The sequence below is a fragment of the Ptychodera flava genome, chromosome 10 (genome assembly GCF_041260155.1).
Source record: "Ptychodera flava strain L36383 chromosome 10, AS_Pfla_20210202, whole genome shotgun sequence".
NCBI classification, from domain to species: domain Eukaryota; kingdom Metazoa; phylum Hemichordata; class Enteropneusta; family Ptychoderidae; genus Ptychodera; species Ptychodera flava.
This window is the reverse complement of record NC_091937.1, coordinates 31,919,892-31,936,721: the sequence shown is the minus strand read 5'-3', so window position 1 is coordinate 31,936,721 and position 16,830 is coordinate 31,919,892. Positions and strand designations below refer to the sequence as shown.

Below are 16,830 nucleotides of genomic sequence, written 5' to 3'. Positions count from 1 at the left end.
GAAGAATCTACGGGAATGGAAAATATGTGACTTAGTTGTGTCATTTCTCCAGCTGCAAGTTTCTAATGATAAGCGTGAATATGGTATGGTCAAATGTCAAATGTTTATTGAACTGAAGCCAATTAAAATATGTTTCCGTGATAATAAAATATGGATTCACAACAGTTTCTGTGAAAAAATTGAGAAATCGGTAGGTGCAATGGTGCAGTCTGGTGCAGTCTGAGAGGTGTTTTCAATTTCCGTTTTACTAATAAAACTGTTAGAATACCCCAAGGGGGAGAGCACGAGAGGGGAATGTCCCCCCTCTCGCATTGAAAATTTTGAGAAATCGATGTGTGCAATGGTGCAATCTGAGGTGTTTCAATTTATTTCGCACAAAAAATTGAGTGACCCCCTTCTTCCTCTCCACATTTTGAGCAACCCCCTTTGAAGTTTTCAATATTTTGAGTGACCCCCTTACATTCCTCCGACCCCCAGGCCGTAATTAATGATGGCTCCCTTAACTAGTAACGTTTCTATGTTTCACCTTCGTCCCTCTTAATCTTTATGGTGTGAAAGAGAAAGCTTTTAATTTTCCATGAGAGAAAGTAGGCCTATAACCATTTCACCGGCATAGTTTGGCCCAAACCCGTTGCCGCCAATGGGGAGTGTGGACTTATTCACTTGAAATGGGAAAATCCTTCAGTTTTCAGTGTAGTGTGTTGCTGCAGTTTCGTTGCCCCGCAACTCCCCTCCCCTTGAAGACTCCCCCACACAAACAAGTCTTCAAGTTCAAGGGGAGTTGCGGCGCTACGACACTGCAGCAATGCAGTGTGGCGCTTCCTATCTTACAGTATTTCAAGTTGCTACCCGTACCGTCTCTTCTCTGCTAAGCAAGCCAACAACCAGACCGCTGGACATCATATGATTCAGCACCGTGAGCAAATGTTTGTGCAACAGTCTGGGCAGCCGGCCGTACAAGTCTTCGGAAAGAGCGGTGACATGCGCAGTTATGTCTTGTGACGTCATACGGTGGCGCTGTTCAGAACCGAAACGCCGCTGGAATACATGTCAGTCAATGTAGTGGAAGTGGGTACATTCCGTGACGATTCTGGCGTTTTGAGACCCCTTTCACCAAGGTCAGTAATCTTATTACTGTGCAGGGGTAACATTTTACCTTTTAAACGGATCTGAAGACCAAAGTCATTCTCTAGACCTATTATTACAGGTGCAATGTTACGGATAGTCGGTAGTTGTTTACCTTGGAAACAAGAGTGTCAGTGCAGCAGTACTGGTGCTATCGCCGGGCGAAGCAAAGGACTGCGGATGAGAATATGCAGGCGATTGTACCTACCATGTAAAAGTCACACATTATGTGTGGCTGCAAGTCTGGGAAAAATGCGTAGACAGTTGAAAAAAGCGCGCTTCTACTGTGTTTTACGTGTTCTGGTCCTCACACAATTTGGCAGTTAGCTCTACCGTTTTTAAGTGATAAATCTTTCGTTTGTTTTCCACAGGTACTCTGTCTGTGCACCATGGTGCTAAGCGTGCTGACTCTACCTTAGCTTTTCGTCCGAGGGAGTTGCCTGTGCTTAGGCGAACGCTGTTTACTGAACAGACTGCCCGTTATTAATCTGGAGATTGTCTCGCCGACCATGATTGTTTAGAAACTTACACTAAACCGAGTCACCATGCTTTCGAAAAAAGAAGCACAGAAGATACTGGACTCTGTCGAGTTTCCAGGTAATGAAACCAGTGTCGTTTACATGACAGCATGGAGCTAAAAAAAAGGACAGCACATATATGCATGGATGGGTTTCTAGACACTTTGCACCATGCCATCTCATCTCATACCATTTCCAAAACCACCTTGCACCAAAACAACCTCGTACAAAAAAACTCTTCCCAGCAGGAGTCACATTACCCAAAACCATTTTGTCCCCAAAATAATGACAGTTCAACCAGTAAAGCTGAAAATAAGCAACCACTGCCCTCGATGATTTCAACACTTATCTATCATCCCAGGATTGAGGTATTGAAAGTGTACACACTTTGATAAAATGACATATAACGTAATTCTGTGCAAGGCAGCAGTTGTAGCTTTAAGAAGTTTGCTGCTTTTTTCTCACTCAACCATTTATGGTTTTGTGCGAGAATAAATGGTTCATGGCAGTCAAAATGTCATGAAACAGTAATGCTTCCAACTCGCGTGTGAAAAACGGCACTATGATACATTGCCGTTATAGGATGAGTTAGAAGTGTGATGATATTATATTTGTGGCAATGTGGTTTTAGTACAAGGAGGTTCTTTGGGTGAGGTGGTTTTGGTACGAAATGGTTTTGGGAGGGAGTTGTGTGGGGCGACATGGTTTCCTGTACGAAGTGTCTGGACCCTTATGGATGTACTGTCCACAGAGCAAAGACGGAGAGTATCTTTGCATGGCAGGGCTGTGTATTATAATATTACCAACTGTGCTTCCAACCTCATGTGCTAGGCGGCACAGCTGGTAACAACACACAGCCCTGCCATGCAGACTCCACGGGGACAATTACATTGCTATTATTGTTGGTCAATAGTAAGGCAAGTCAGACTGTGATCCCTTCTCTTCCACATTACTTTCAGTATTCAAAAATATTGCTGGGCACACAACAGATATAGAAATAGAATGTCCAGGTATGACTGCAGTGCTATGTCACCATACACGACTGACTTTTATGTTCATTATGATATCATGATTGAAGACATGGTACAGATGGAATGACCATTAGACAATTTTTAATGACTTATACAGAAGCAAATGTAAAATTTACACTCTTGTCTTCACTGAGCATAAAATAAGCATGCGAAGCAGAAAGCAACAGGTTGTTCGGAGATACAAATGTAATATACGAGAACCCTTCAAGAATTACCCATGTCTTGTGTTGGTCCAACAGGAGAACTAAATGTGGTTGAATTTTGTATATCAGCCATACTGAAACAAACTCAAAAATATTACTTGAGAAAACTCAGTGTTTCTGTTGTGGATGGTAAGCGGGTAAATGTTACTGGGATTGCCCTTGGTAAATGAATGCAACCAGATTAATAGGGGACAGCAGAAATGTTATCAGGGTTTGAAATTCCCAATATTCCCCAACCTTTAACAAAACGATGAAACTGCTATCAAATGTGAAACAACTGAGCCATTCAAATTATACTGATAATGTACAGTACAGATATCAGGACAACCAGAGACACCATTGTTAAGTGTTGTTAGGATTAGGATAAATCCATGTTATATGAAAATGATAATCATAAACATGTTACTTTTCAATTATCTGAACAGTATGCAGTGGTGATAATGACTATTGGTGACTGACTAGTATTTTGCATGCTCTTGAGTTGCTGATACTGACATTGAATTTTGTGAAATTTTTTTATTCCCTCATCAGCGTCGCAAACTGGCAGTGAGGACACAAGTCTGCGTGATTCCAAATTAGCCGCTGCACCCAAATCGCTGCGGAGAACCCTCATTCAACAGAGTGGCGGCAGTTCGGAGAAGAGGAGTGCAGCTGCAATCGAGGTACAGAGAATCTGGAGAGGGTATTGGGCAAGGTAGGATTTTGATAGTTATCTTTTTGCACAGGCAGCATTAGATGGTGTTCTTTCTGTTGCATAAAAAAGTATTTGTGGATAGAAAGGATTTTCAACAGTTCTGAGAGGTTTCCCTTGTGATGGATAAACGTAACTTTGGTGAAATTAAAGCTAAGCAGGGACTATATCTACAATTCACTGTACCATAGGAAAAATCAACTCAATTTCTCAAGTTTTGCAGCTGACCACCCATAGGAAGTCTAAATGAGTGTTGAAGTTGCAAAAACTTGTGAAAGCATCTTAGGCAAATGAGAAAATTTAGGAAAGACAATCACAGAATCTTCTGATGTGATCATGTCTGAAGTGATTTAACACAAACTGTACCGTCAACACTGCCCTTCAGAGAGGTCCTTACTCATCTAAAAAAATGATTAGCTTTTGGGCAAACCATGGTGGTTCAATGTACCAAACCATGTTCAAAGTCGTAATCTTCAGTAAAAAGCATATTTACGCTGCTTAAGGAATCACTGCATACTTAAAATCCTACTTTCTGTTTTTTCATTTGTTGAAATGGTATTCTAATATTCTGTTCAACAGATGTAGGGTGTTTGCAATTGTTAATCCTCGAGTGAGCCGTCAAGCGAATCCAACGTTCAGCCAAGTCAAGATAAGTCAGCAAAAATATGACAAAACACCATCCACCTCACCTGTTAAAGAAGGCCATTCACCAACGGTGAGTACTTTCACACATACATACCTCAAAGATTATAAACCCACACATCAACATTACCTATTCATTTGATACCTTCTGAAAGAATCTACTGTTCCTTTAGCCATGTACACCGATTCCCTGTAAAAAGGTCCATGATCACCCTTGATAACATTGAGTTTGGGCCAAACCATTGTGGTGAAAGGGTTAACCCCATGACTTTCTTGAATGCCCGATATTTCCGATGGTACAATGATTTACTGTATGAGGAATGAGCACTGAAAAATTCCAATTAAAGAGTCAGTGGGTTTCATGTAAATTATATGCAAATCATATGCAAATTCACCATCCCCTTATTTTTTTATCCATGGAGAACACTGTATATGTGTTCACAGTTTGTTTGGTATATCAATTTTACCACATTGCGGTAGTCTAGAAGTTAATGCTTTCTTTGAGTCAACAGTCTTCCTCTTTTCGCCATGACCAGAATTTGTGTAGGTCTCACAGGGTGTAATGTGGTGGTTGGGGAAAGTTGCTATCTTCAATCATAGGCCATAGTCTACTGCCTATGCTTCAACCCTTCATCTTCGCCACCTAGTCCATATATTTTAGTTGAACCCAGTTGTTTCATTTCACTGGCTGGCCATATCTTCCAGAAAACACATGTGAGGATAAGAGGTTTAAGTCATGTGTTAAAGGGGCAGGTCTTGCATCAGCTTTTAGCTCTAAAGAAATTAATCAACTGGACACAACCCTCATATGTCAAAAAAGGAGTTCAGTAATGTAAGGCCAGGAAGAATAATTAAATTGTTCCTTGGAATCGCCGCTTTTACTTTTACCAATTTTGATCGATATTTTTTTTGAAATTGTGGCAAATACATGTATGCATGGATACTTCCGTATTGCAGCTTTAAGGGCATCATAGTTGTGTTCAGACTTAGTTCCGTCAACACTGCCTGTATACGCAATGCCAAGACTCCAAGTCGTCAGTAGCAATGTAACTAGTGAGAGAAATTCTATCAGGCCCACACACAGGCAGTGTCAAGTCTGTCAGAATTGCTTGTTCTAAAAAAATGAAAATAAAAATTTCACTCCCTGTCTTTGTAGCTTTGCCAAAAACATCCAAGGAACAATTTGTTTTTTCTTCTCTGACGTAGTAGCCAATGCCAGCAAGTCCTTATTTGAGAACCTAGTATTTAGAACTACCACTTAAAAACATTGGCAGGCTCTGTTTTGAATGGGGCATTACATATTCATATATGGAGTCTGCCCGTGTGGATGCTTTTACTGGAACATGGCAAAAATGAGTCAATAGTTTGCAAAATTTTCAAGACGTTACAATTATTTTTATTTCAGAGGTCTAGAACTGGTGCACGAAAGTCAAACTTGCAAATGTACTATAGAAGATATTGTGAAACCAAAGAAAAGGCTGGAGAAACTGATGTGGTCTCGTAAGTGTAAACACATTTTCATTCTTTCAATTTGTACGGGAACATGTGTTCTCCACGTACATGTACTTGAATAGGACATACAAAGCATGCTGATCTTGTCTGTGTGTACTGTGTACATGTATTTTGCTGTATATTGTCAGCTCTGCGTTTGCTACCTCTGTGACACGATGTCTCATCTTTACTCCATTAACAGTAATGATTACCACATGCAATAGTCATAATCTTTGTCCTGTTTCTCAGAAGAAGCTCGATTCTGAATTGTGAAAAAAAACCTACACTACTGCTATATGGTAGTGCAATTGAAAAGTATACATTTGTTTTTATAGCCAGTGGAAAAAAAATATATCCATAAATTTCGTATTTTGGTCAAATTGAAAATGGCAGATTAGTGACTATCGAATGTAAAGTTTTTTCACTCGCATTCATGGGACAAGTCTTTCGTTCTTTGTGATATGAAATCTTTCTATCGTCTCTTCACAGGTTTGAAGAGTTCTGTGCAAACTACATTCAGAACTGGTGGAACCGAGTCAAGCACACAAGGTTGAAAAGACCGCCGGGTTCCAAGTCCTCGATCCGATCAGGCCCATACACAGGCAGTGGAAAGTCTGTAAGAATTGCCAGTCAGCCAATGATGGCATCTCGTCAAGGCTCAACTGCCGTGTCTGAACCCGTCTCCAAACAGTCGACAGGTTTGAGAAAACCACGGACAGAGCCACCAGATAGACTAGAAGCTGCAGTCATCATACAGAGAGCATGGAGGAGACATATTGTAAGGGATCAACCATCAGATTTTGGCAGCGATGGTCATTATTGGAATAAAATCTGCATAGCAACATTGTGAAAAACTGTTGATGCAGCCATGCCATTTTAGTGAAAAATATTTATGTGAAAAAGGAAAAAAGTTGCAAAGTCTGGCAAAAAATTGCACTGTCTGCCAACTCCTGGTTTATTCTTGATTTCAAAGAGAATTGTGAAAAGTTTCATGAAGGGTAGTTTTAGCAAGTCTTTCACATTTGAGGCACATGATACCTAAACTACCACTTAAAAGGAATTAAAGCTATCAAGACAACCTACAATAAATTGGTATACTAGTATTTGAAAGATTTACCTATACACTAATAATAATCATCATTTGCATTACAGTTATACTATTAATAGTAGCACTTCCCTCAATTCTGTGTGCATGTTCCAAAGACTATATTTTCCTCATGTTGTAAGTTTGAATCCTATTGAGAAATTACTGAATTTATCTCTATTCTATTCTAGGATATTCAAGTGTACAGGTACTACAGAGACCTTATTAACTTCCGTAACCGTGGAAACCCATCCATGATGTTGCGCTGTATCAACCCAAAGGAGGCCCAACTACTTGATGCAGCGGCAGGGGTCCATATCCGATTCCGGCTGGCCGGGGTAAGAAAAAAATCCCATTTGTGTCAGAGTTCCAGAACCTTCAGAATTGTTCTCTTGTAGCCTTATAAGCTGTAAACCTGGAAATCTCTCCTCAACATCATATTTTCAAGACCTAACTAGGATTATTCAGAAACGATTTACTTTCCGCGATTTGCATTTTCAATATACACATAGGCAGGAAACGATCTCCTTTCACATACTTATTGAGCATAACTTCTGTATCTTGGTATATCAAGTTTGTACATTGAAGTCCCAACATATTATTAAATCAGGAAACACAACAAAAATGGGACTGTGAGAACTGGATAAAGTTATTTTCAAGTGAATATTCCCTTAAAATTTGTCAAAAATTCATGACTGATAAATATATCAACGGTTCGTACATTCCACTCATGCTTAGTGCATAAAGAAAACTAAACTCATAAAAACAAGCTGTTTGTCATTACTGACAAGCTATGTCATTGGTACAATCAACAAGACCTAAATTATTGTTCTTTGCAGACAATCAAAGTGTTCCACTCAGCCAATAGTAGGTGTATTTCAGTAAAGGAGTGTTCCTTGTCATGCCTGTACTTTTATTGAGGGAATACTGTTTTTATTCTCTGTATGCACATATAGATTCGGTAAAACCTGCAGCAGTGCAGCTGATCTATGTTGTTAACCTTTTAAGTTAGTATGCACCTCGAAAGTGAAAGACTTAAACTTTTGCTCTAACTTTCCTCAAGGGTTCTTTCAATCATTTTCTTTCAAAATCAAGAATAAAAATAGGGGGTCACCATGCAAATTTTGGTACTAGAGAAACAAATTACCGTTAGAGTACCCAAGATTTACCGATATTAGAAATTCAAAATGGCCGCCATCCCTGTGTTAACTCTATGGAGAAAAATAAAAATTTCGAATTTCGAAAAAACTAAGCCGATAAAAAGGTTTCTTTCACCAAGAGCTTTAAAATGAACCCCACATGTGGTATATCAGAAGAGAATTGTAAAAGTTTGAGAGTCCGAATGTCTGTCCCCGAGGTGCGTTCTACCTTTCTAATAAAACAACTTTTATTCCATTATCTTCAGGAGAGGTTTCCACCAAATATATACTACAAGATCTTCACTCACAGACCGATCGAAGACATGTGTGCGAATAGTCCCAAGGACTACACGCGACCAGAAGCCAAGCGCAAGGCGGCTAAAGACATGCACAACAAAACGGGCAGGAACAAATCATCTCGTAAGATTGGTTGGTACGAGAGAACTGACAACAATGGGTGGAGACTTGTCTCAGACAGAGTAAGCAAAGTTTTCACTGTGTATCTTTTACCCCCAGATTTCAGGATTTGGAATGACATCACCAGGTGTGTCGAGTTAAGGTAGTACATGTATGTGCTTTGAAAGTGAAAGACTTATTAACTTTGCTCAAACTTTCCTCAACAAAACTTTGAACCGTCCTCTTACCAAATCAAGAATAACAATCAGGGGTCACTATGCAAAGTTTGATACTAGAGAAACAAATTACCTATCAATTACCGATATTTGAAATTCAAAATGGCCGCCATCCCTGTGTTAACTCTATGGGAAAAAATAAAATTTATGATTTTCAAAAAACTAAGATGGTTAAAACTTTTCTCACTCCCAAGAGCTTTAAAATGAGCACCCACTAGTGTTAGATCCGAAAAGAATTGTGAAAGTTTTAAAGTCTAAATGTCTGTCCCTGAGGAATATCCTACCTCACTGATTGATATTCAAAAGAAGAAAAGAGAATTTACCAAAGGCAATTTTTGAGATCTTGCCCAAAAGCTTGCATGATGGCTTGAGGACTTGATGGCTGGTCAACTGATATATTAATCGGAAATGCAACATTAATACTACATTGGTCATTCACCCTCCTTCTCCCTCAAAAAAAAAAAAAAAAAAAAAAAAAAAAAATATATATATATTATATATATATATATATATATAATATATATATATATATATATATATATATATATATATATATATATATATATATATATATATATATATATATATACATATATTGAGCGCCAAAGTTTTTTGTCGCCTTATATATATATATATATATATATATATATATATATATATATATATATATATATATATATATGAGCGCCAAAGTTTTTGTCGCCTTTACAAAATATTACCCATCAATTTTTCAGATTTTTGCCAAAATTTTGATAAAAAACTCTATGCAATGAAATGTGATGTCTACATGGTACAAAATTATAAAAAAAATGCAGATAAATTGGTACAAATTGATAAAATGTTGCACCAAAATTTTGGTCGGAAATATTGCAGCTCTCAAAGGGTTAATCAGTTTCAAATAATGAAATATAGGTTATGTGATTGCCACATCTTTCGTGTACTTAAGATTGTCTCCTAAAACCATATACCATGTTGTGCTGATTCCAAATAATGTCTCGGTTCCTTTGTTAATATTCAAAAATAAGTATGCGTCCACAATTTTTTACAAGATCTTCAGAAATTACAACAATTAGTAGGGTGAAAGCGGTACTTTGTTGCCACCAACTCTATGATTTAGACTACCAGTATAATGGCCAATGTCAAAAAATGGAACCACAAGTTATGGTACTGGTAATAAACATCCATTTACAAAGATGCAGTGGTTTGCCTTGAACCATTGGCTGTAGAAGAACTAGACATACCGGTACTGGCTAAATTGAGGAGTTGCCAACTGTGTCAGACATAATTATCATCTAGGCAGTAATAACAGTCGACTGCTAATAAATTAACTCTGCAAAAATTGAAACATTATCTGGAAGGAGGTAACGCATAGTCAAAACAACACCTCACAGACATCACTCTAACTGTCCAGAATGCATAATTTGCAAACGTTTGTGCGGATCTAGTGATGCTGTTTCAACAACGACTGGCCTCCGTCCAGACAATCAACTTTCCCAGAGTCAATTTCTCTATGATCGACTGTTATAATACCACTAGACATTTACACCCGACAGTATTGGCAACTCCTCAATTTAGACAGTGTCTACATGTAGTTCCTGCATTGCCAACGGTTTAAGGCAAACCCCTGTAAACTCTGTCAACAGTTTTGTTCGCAGTAACCAATGTTACGCACATGATGCTATATTTAGTAACAAACCTACGTCTGTGATTAGGACTCGCATCTCCACCGCATTCACACTTGTCACTTTGTATCAATTTCACCCCACCAGCTGCTACAGAGGATCGACCAAGATCCCATCACTTGGGAGAGCTCACACAGAAAACAGGTTTTCCATCACGACAAGCTCAAGAGGCGACAAGATGTGGAGAAGAAGCGAAAGCAGAGGAAAGTTCAATGGATGCAGAAGATGTAAGTCTTTCTTTTGGTCATCGTTCCATCTCATATACTCTATATGTATTCTAGCAAATACATATAAGTGTAGAGTCAAATTCCAATGCTGTGTAACTGTGAGTGTTTCTGTCCTTGTTTGTGTGGTTCCCCCACCAGTAAAAAATCTTTCCTTCTTTACTGAAGACTTCAAAAAATTTTGATTTGTATAAATTCGCAAATGACTTTCTAATTTTTTTATCAAATCAAACCTAAAAATGTCATGCATACACAATATTTAATATTTTTGATAAAATTTGGCAAAATCAGACAAATGATTAGTAGTATTAGTAGATAATCAAAAATTGCAGTGAAAAAGCAAAAAGTGAGGTGGCTACCACTTGTTTCCTTCAGATATGCAAAATCGTAATTATGCGATTTTTTTTGGTTGTTTTCTTTCACCTTTAAAGTTTCAAATCTCATATTGCTTTATCACAGGTATCGAGAGGGCATGTTGAAAGCCCGAAGCAATGACAAAGAGACCATAGCCCTGATAGAGGGCGCTGCACAGGGGATGGTGGAAACCGTGGAAGCAGAGGGTCCCGAAGCCCTGGAAGAGTGGGAAGTTGATGAGTTACTGGACTGGACCAATGCTCTCAACTTTGATGAGTGAGTACTCAGAGTTGCCTCACGTTCCCAGGTTGCTTATGCAAAAACAAATTTGTACCATATGTCTGCCAGGATATAATTGATTTTGAAATCTCTGTATTGAGTGTCCAGTTACTTTGGAGTCAAGCTGGAGATTTTAAAATGACATCCAGCCCCCATCAATCTTTCCTAATGGAATACACAAGATGTAGTCTGTTTTCAGTGAGTGCTCAATCTGTTTCTCACAGTGGGCAAAATATAATGTTTCAAATCTTTTTTTGGTGTGAAAAGGCGCATTATCATCCGTATGCTGTTCAGATGTGTAATGGTGCTATTTTAAGACCGTAAATGAATGTTGAAGTTCACTTGTGGTGTTCCCGTCAAAAAGAAAACATATCATGTTCACAACTTCATTTGTGAAATGTTATTGTACGTCTTGGTTCCCCTTCACGGCATGGGGTCTCCTTGTCTGTTCTAGGCCCATGCCAGCTCTGTGTAAAGCTCATTGTGCCTGTAAAGAACATTGCCAGGGCATATTCTTCATCATCAAAACACTGGGGGTTTTCTTAGGGGACCTCCTTGCACCTATTTTAAGCAACTGGACCACCTAGGATGGTTTTAATTTGTAAAATTTCCCAGTGTGGGTCCAGGATTCTTCAGTCTCACCGAAAAGCTGAGTTTTGCGATATACGGATGAGCATCTCATTCTAACCGAATTCAGTTTGAGTATGTCTCTACCCTCATTGTACAGAGGGGTTACGCCCTTTCTTGATAAAAATACCTCCATGGACAGAACTCAGAATAACATCATATTTTGCATTCTATATTTAACTTGGCTACAAATGATGTCGACAGGGGTCCCAGCAGAAAACACAGATCGCCTTAAATTTTCCCTTTCATGGTGTGTAGCTTGTTTCCTGGCAACAGAATCACCGGTATTGACCTGTAGTGGCCAGATGACGTCATTACAGTGTTTATTTTCACCATCGCACAGCTGAAAGGCAGAATTGAGGACAAGGGAGCGAGTTTATCAAATGTCGGATCATAAAGTTTCATGAACTGTAATTCCATCACAGGGAAGGTCCAATGCACCCTCTGTTTACGGTTTAGTTCCTCCAGTGAGGCGAGTCAAGAGTCTGTCTTGCAGATGTCCGGTACCAGAGGTCAAACAGAGATTTGACCTTTCCCATTACCAGATTATGTGACAGTGTGCACACAGAGACGGCCTGGCAAGCGGCCATGAATCCATCCTACGATTAGAATGTGCTGAATAGCTTTGCAAGAAACTCTCAGAAAATCTAATTTCCCATGTACCGAGACTAGAAAATTCTGAACGTCCTAGACAGTTCATCCTAGGCCAGTCAACCAGGGATGAGCAAAATTTTTCTGATCAGAAAAACTTCATGAATGCAGCAGCAGTAGACTTGAGAAATGTCTGGCACAAACAAAAAGTGCGGTTCACAAATATCATGTGAGATTTGAATTCATGTCAACCACTTTTTGTATTATCAAATGACCTTTTCTGCCATAACTCGGGCAGGAAAGGGGTTTTTATTTCAGATGGAATTCATTCAGATGACTAATATTTGAAACATTCTTCAAGAAGAAAGGAAATTGAAAAATTTCCATGTTTTACATCCACTTTCACCATTTTTGGTACAGCTCACTTTCCCCCCAGAACTATCCAAACTCTGTTTTTTTTTTTACGAGATCACAGTGGCATAACAGTTTCTGTTTCTCGAATCATATTTTGCCGCTATCAGTTTCAGAAATGTAGCTCGCAAATTTTCAATTTAGAGTTCAGGGGGAGTCGTCAAGACTGTGAAGGCACCACCTACAAGAAGTTTTATTTCCTGTTACCATGGCAACATCAAAATTTAACAGTCATAGTACTTTATGTAAAAAATCCCAACAGCTGAGATTGCAAGGGTACAAACTCCCATGGATGATCATAACCCTTAGTGTTTTTTTTCAAAAAGAGATAAGGCACTGTTTTGTAGTTCCTGGTAATCATCTAGTGTTTATACACCATATATTAGCCTTCAATTCAAACCCATTAGTGCAAGATGGAGAAAGGCCAGCGACAACTGTGAAGGTCATTGACCTTGCACTCAAACATTGAGATTATCCACACGCTCATTCCTCTCTAACTACACCAAGGATAGGCGCTGATCTTAAATTTGGAAGGAATCATTAAAATTAGAATTAAATTTATTTTGGTACTTGGGAGGTCACCATTTGTGCAGTTCCAGTTGTCCTTGTATTTTTAGATCGGAACACAGGGACTTATGATATATGGTTCTGTCAACCTATAACCCTTGTACTGCTGTCAGAGTTGTAATTTTAGTAACATCAGCTTGTGCAGGAGCAAATTTAGAATGCAGTGGAAAATTAAAACCATCATTTATTCGTTTTCTGGTAATAAATGCTGTCTATTTATATCCTTCATGATTTATGGAAAGTGCAATGAAGTTTCAAACGTGGGTTGATAGATTGTCAGGCATTCACGTTAGCATAGACAAAATACTGAGAAAGGCATTTGACTTTAACAAATTAACATCTTTGAATAAATCTTTTACAGTATAATTGCTCTTGAAGAATGGCAACTTGTACCATTTCATCAGTGAACAAATTGCTTTTTCATATTTGAATTAACATTTTATTTCCTCTTCCAGGAAAGAGATACAATCTATAACCTGTTCACCCCAATTTCCAGTAAACAGGTCCACTCTCACGGTTGATGACTATGGGTTTGGGACAAACCATTGTGGTGAAAGGGGTTAAAAGTCATTGTTTCGGTGGTACAGTTTGTTATAGCAGGATTTTGTTCCTCTTTCAGTTATCTTTCATCATGGAAAGAAGTCGCAACCAGCGCAAACTCTGAACAAAGTGCCCGTGAGTATGAATTCTGTTATACATGGCTTTTAAAATAAATGTGAAAATTAAACTGCAACTCTGTTGGAACGTACCGGTAATTCACCATAGTATCTTCTGACAGACTCTTTTGCACTTCTTATTGTGATGTACACTATAATTAGTGATTTTTGTCACATCAGAAAACTTTTAACAAAGTGAACTGAAAAGTCAGCTTTGAAATTGTCAGTTCCTTTAATATTATTTTTGGCTTGTCGGAAAGTGCCCCATGTGCATATTTAGAGACAATTTGAAGTGCATTCCATAAATTCCTTTTTGAAATATTGTGCTCACATTCAAAAAACTTAAAGCTGCCATCCTGGTCACATGACTTCATAGGATCAAAATACCACTGTAAAAATGTGCTGTCTCTCTTCTGTGAAGGAATTATATTAAGAAATTACTTTATTGAAAATTTAATTTTCAGTCCAAATTATCAAAGGTTTTCTCATGCTACAAAAATATCCCAAAAAGAGGGTATACAATATAGGGTGAAGTGGGGTCTTGGATAAAGCAACTAATAGGGCATAAGAGGGATTGACATACAGGACTGCTGCTAAGAATAAAATACTCAAAGTTGCAAGAGGTTTCATAGTACAGTGCAAGATCATACATCCCTAAGACTATAACGTTGTGGTAGAAACCACATTGTTTTCATTAGTGTGTATCGGTCAGAACACTTTGTTTAGGGGAGTTCTCTATGAAATAATCATATTTCTGTGCTTCGTAAGTGACACAAGTGTGACGCTTTGGCAATCAAACATTTCTATATTACATATATAAAAAATCAGTAAATTTTTTTTAGTGGGGTGGAGGGGAGGGGGATTATTTTGTTTATCAACTACCAAATGGATGTAAAAATAGAACTGTAAAATGATGACAAGTTCAAGTTCTATTAAAGTAATGTGCATTCTCCAAGCAGAACGAAAAAACTCATGCTATTTCATAACTCATAATTAACATTCCAAATATTTATTCTGCTTTGTTTTCAGAGGACAAGGTCAAAATCTATGCAGGCAAGAGTGACCCGTATGAAATTACTGTAACTGGTGAAATGACCCCAACGGCGCCCTCGCCATCACGTGTGACGACTCTCAATTCGCCAACAGGTCGGCCAACGCCCGTCACCCCACTAGGCGCAATCAGATAAGTGTTGGTAAAAGCACCCTGCTCGGCCATAATGGTTGGCAGTTTCTGTGCAACCTGAGATGATTGTAATGTGCTTGCATTGAAAAAATTGAGGACAAGTACACCGAGAGATGTTTGCCAAAAAAAAAGGATTCCGTCCTGATGTAATATTATGCTATCTCTCCATGGAAGGAAAGTATGCCGTATCGCATCTAATCATGAATTTTTTGCATTCTCCGGGGCTTGATTTACGACCGTCACTGACATCGTCATCTCTGAGATGCTTCGTGTTTTTCGGCTTAGTGAAGTACAACTTTCTAACCTTGGAAGATCAGTCCGGAACTTCAAAAGAACATTCCCCAAATTCCATTCCGTCTTATTGATTTTACGAGTGAATATTTTTTTTATTCGATTGGACATTATGTAAGAATAAACAATATTATATTCTGTATATCTAAATTATCATTCTCGTGTCTTGTCTGTGAAAGGTTATTCCAAATATGTAAGAGGGAATTCAAATATATGAACTTTGAACTGTGAACTTTAGAAAATACCCAATGTAAGGATGGATGACCCCTGGCCCTGTTTTCTATTTTGAGGTACGCAGGAACAGTATTCAGGTATGGTAGATATAAGGAGGTTCAGTCTATCCGAGTATGTTTTGTTTCTCTTATATTTCAAGTATTTGTTTTCACCATTCTGCATATAATACTTGCCATCAATTTTGTGGTATATAAATTTAGATTTTGTCGAAATATTGCCATGTCCATCCAAAGCCTGATTGTTTTCAGGTCTTACAATAAAAGCACACAAGCCATTGAATTTTGCAGCATTTTCATGAAAACTATAAATTTTCGACTGAAAGGGGTCCTTTCACCTTCGAGAAAATTCTCTCTTCATAAGGACACAGGTTTCACGTAACTTGATCTCAAACTGAGTCTTAAAAATGACACCATGTCACATTCCAGCATTCTTACCTTGGTGTCCACAGTGTGTCAAGAACTGTCAAATCATTTCAGTTCAATAAACACAGTGATTGAAATTATGCTTTCAAATGTCTAGGCTTTCACTCTGCGGTCACTGAAAATATTTTCACGGCAGTTTGAGCGCACACCGACCTAATCAACGAAAGTATCATATTTTCTGCGTTGGAAAACACGGCGAGATATTGCCAGTTTGACGCAGTGGTTTTGATATTCCAGTGTGTTTTATTTACATTTTGTGAGGACGTATCGGATTGACTGAGAGCAAAGTTGACTTTTTTTGGACATATTTGACATCACCAGAGATAGTGAGTTAGATTTTAGTGCATGTATCGAGTCAAATCAAAAGTATGTGCGATGGAAATATTAGCCAGAGTCGAGCACCTAGGGGAGATCTAGCATTCGTTCATGTGTCTTGTGTTTTGGATGAGTCAGATAAACAGACAGACATTATTAGCAATGACGGGGAAAAACATGGACAGATGCAGGTTTGTCAGATGCAGACACAGAAAAGATATAGTTTTCTAGTCTGGAACCAAGACAGGTATTTTTTTAGCTCCTGGGTTTTGCATAGCTGCAAAATGACTGAGCAGATTCTAGACTTACCGTACTCACACTTTGGTCTCATACCAACATAACTCGATACGTCACAGAAATAAAGATAATTTAAAAAATGGCTAAAAAATTCTAAAATTATGACTGTGTGTTTTGGTATGATTCAGTGACTGCATGTTC

At 38.4% G+C, this 16,830-nt stretch overlaps 1 protein-coding gene across 1 annotated transcript; it reads left to right on the top strand.

Moving 5' to 3' along the window:
* The first annotated feature begins 1,006 nt into the window (after positions 1-1,006).
* LOC139142534 (uncharacterized) lies at positions 1,007-15,571 on the top strand. The gene is made up of 12 exons (XM_070712492.1): positions 1,007-1,118; positions 1,497-1,722; positions 3,409-3,571; positions 4,148-4,283; positions 5,616-5,710; positions 6,191-6,479; positions 6,977-7,123; positions 8,191-8,403; positions 10,326-10,465; positions 10,922-11,092; positions 13,911-13,966; positions 14,977-15,571. The coding sequence occupies exons 2-12, from the start codon at positions 1,671-1,673 to the stop codon at positions 15,132-15,134; spliced, it is 1,620 nt and encodes a 539-aa protein (XP_070568593.1). The 5' UTR covers positions 1,007-1,118; positions 1,497-1,670; the 3' UTR covers positions 15,135-15,571.
* The last annotated feature ends 1,259 nt before the right edge of the window (positions 15,572-16,830 follow it).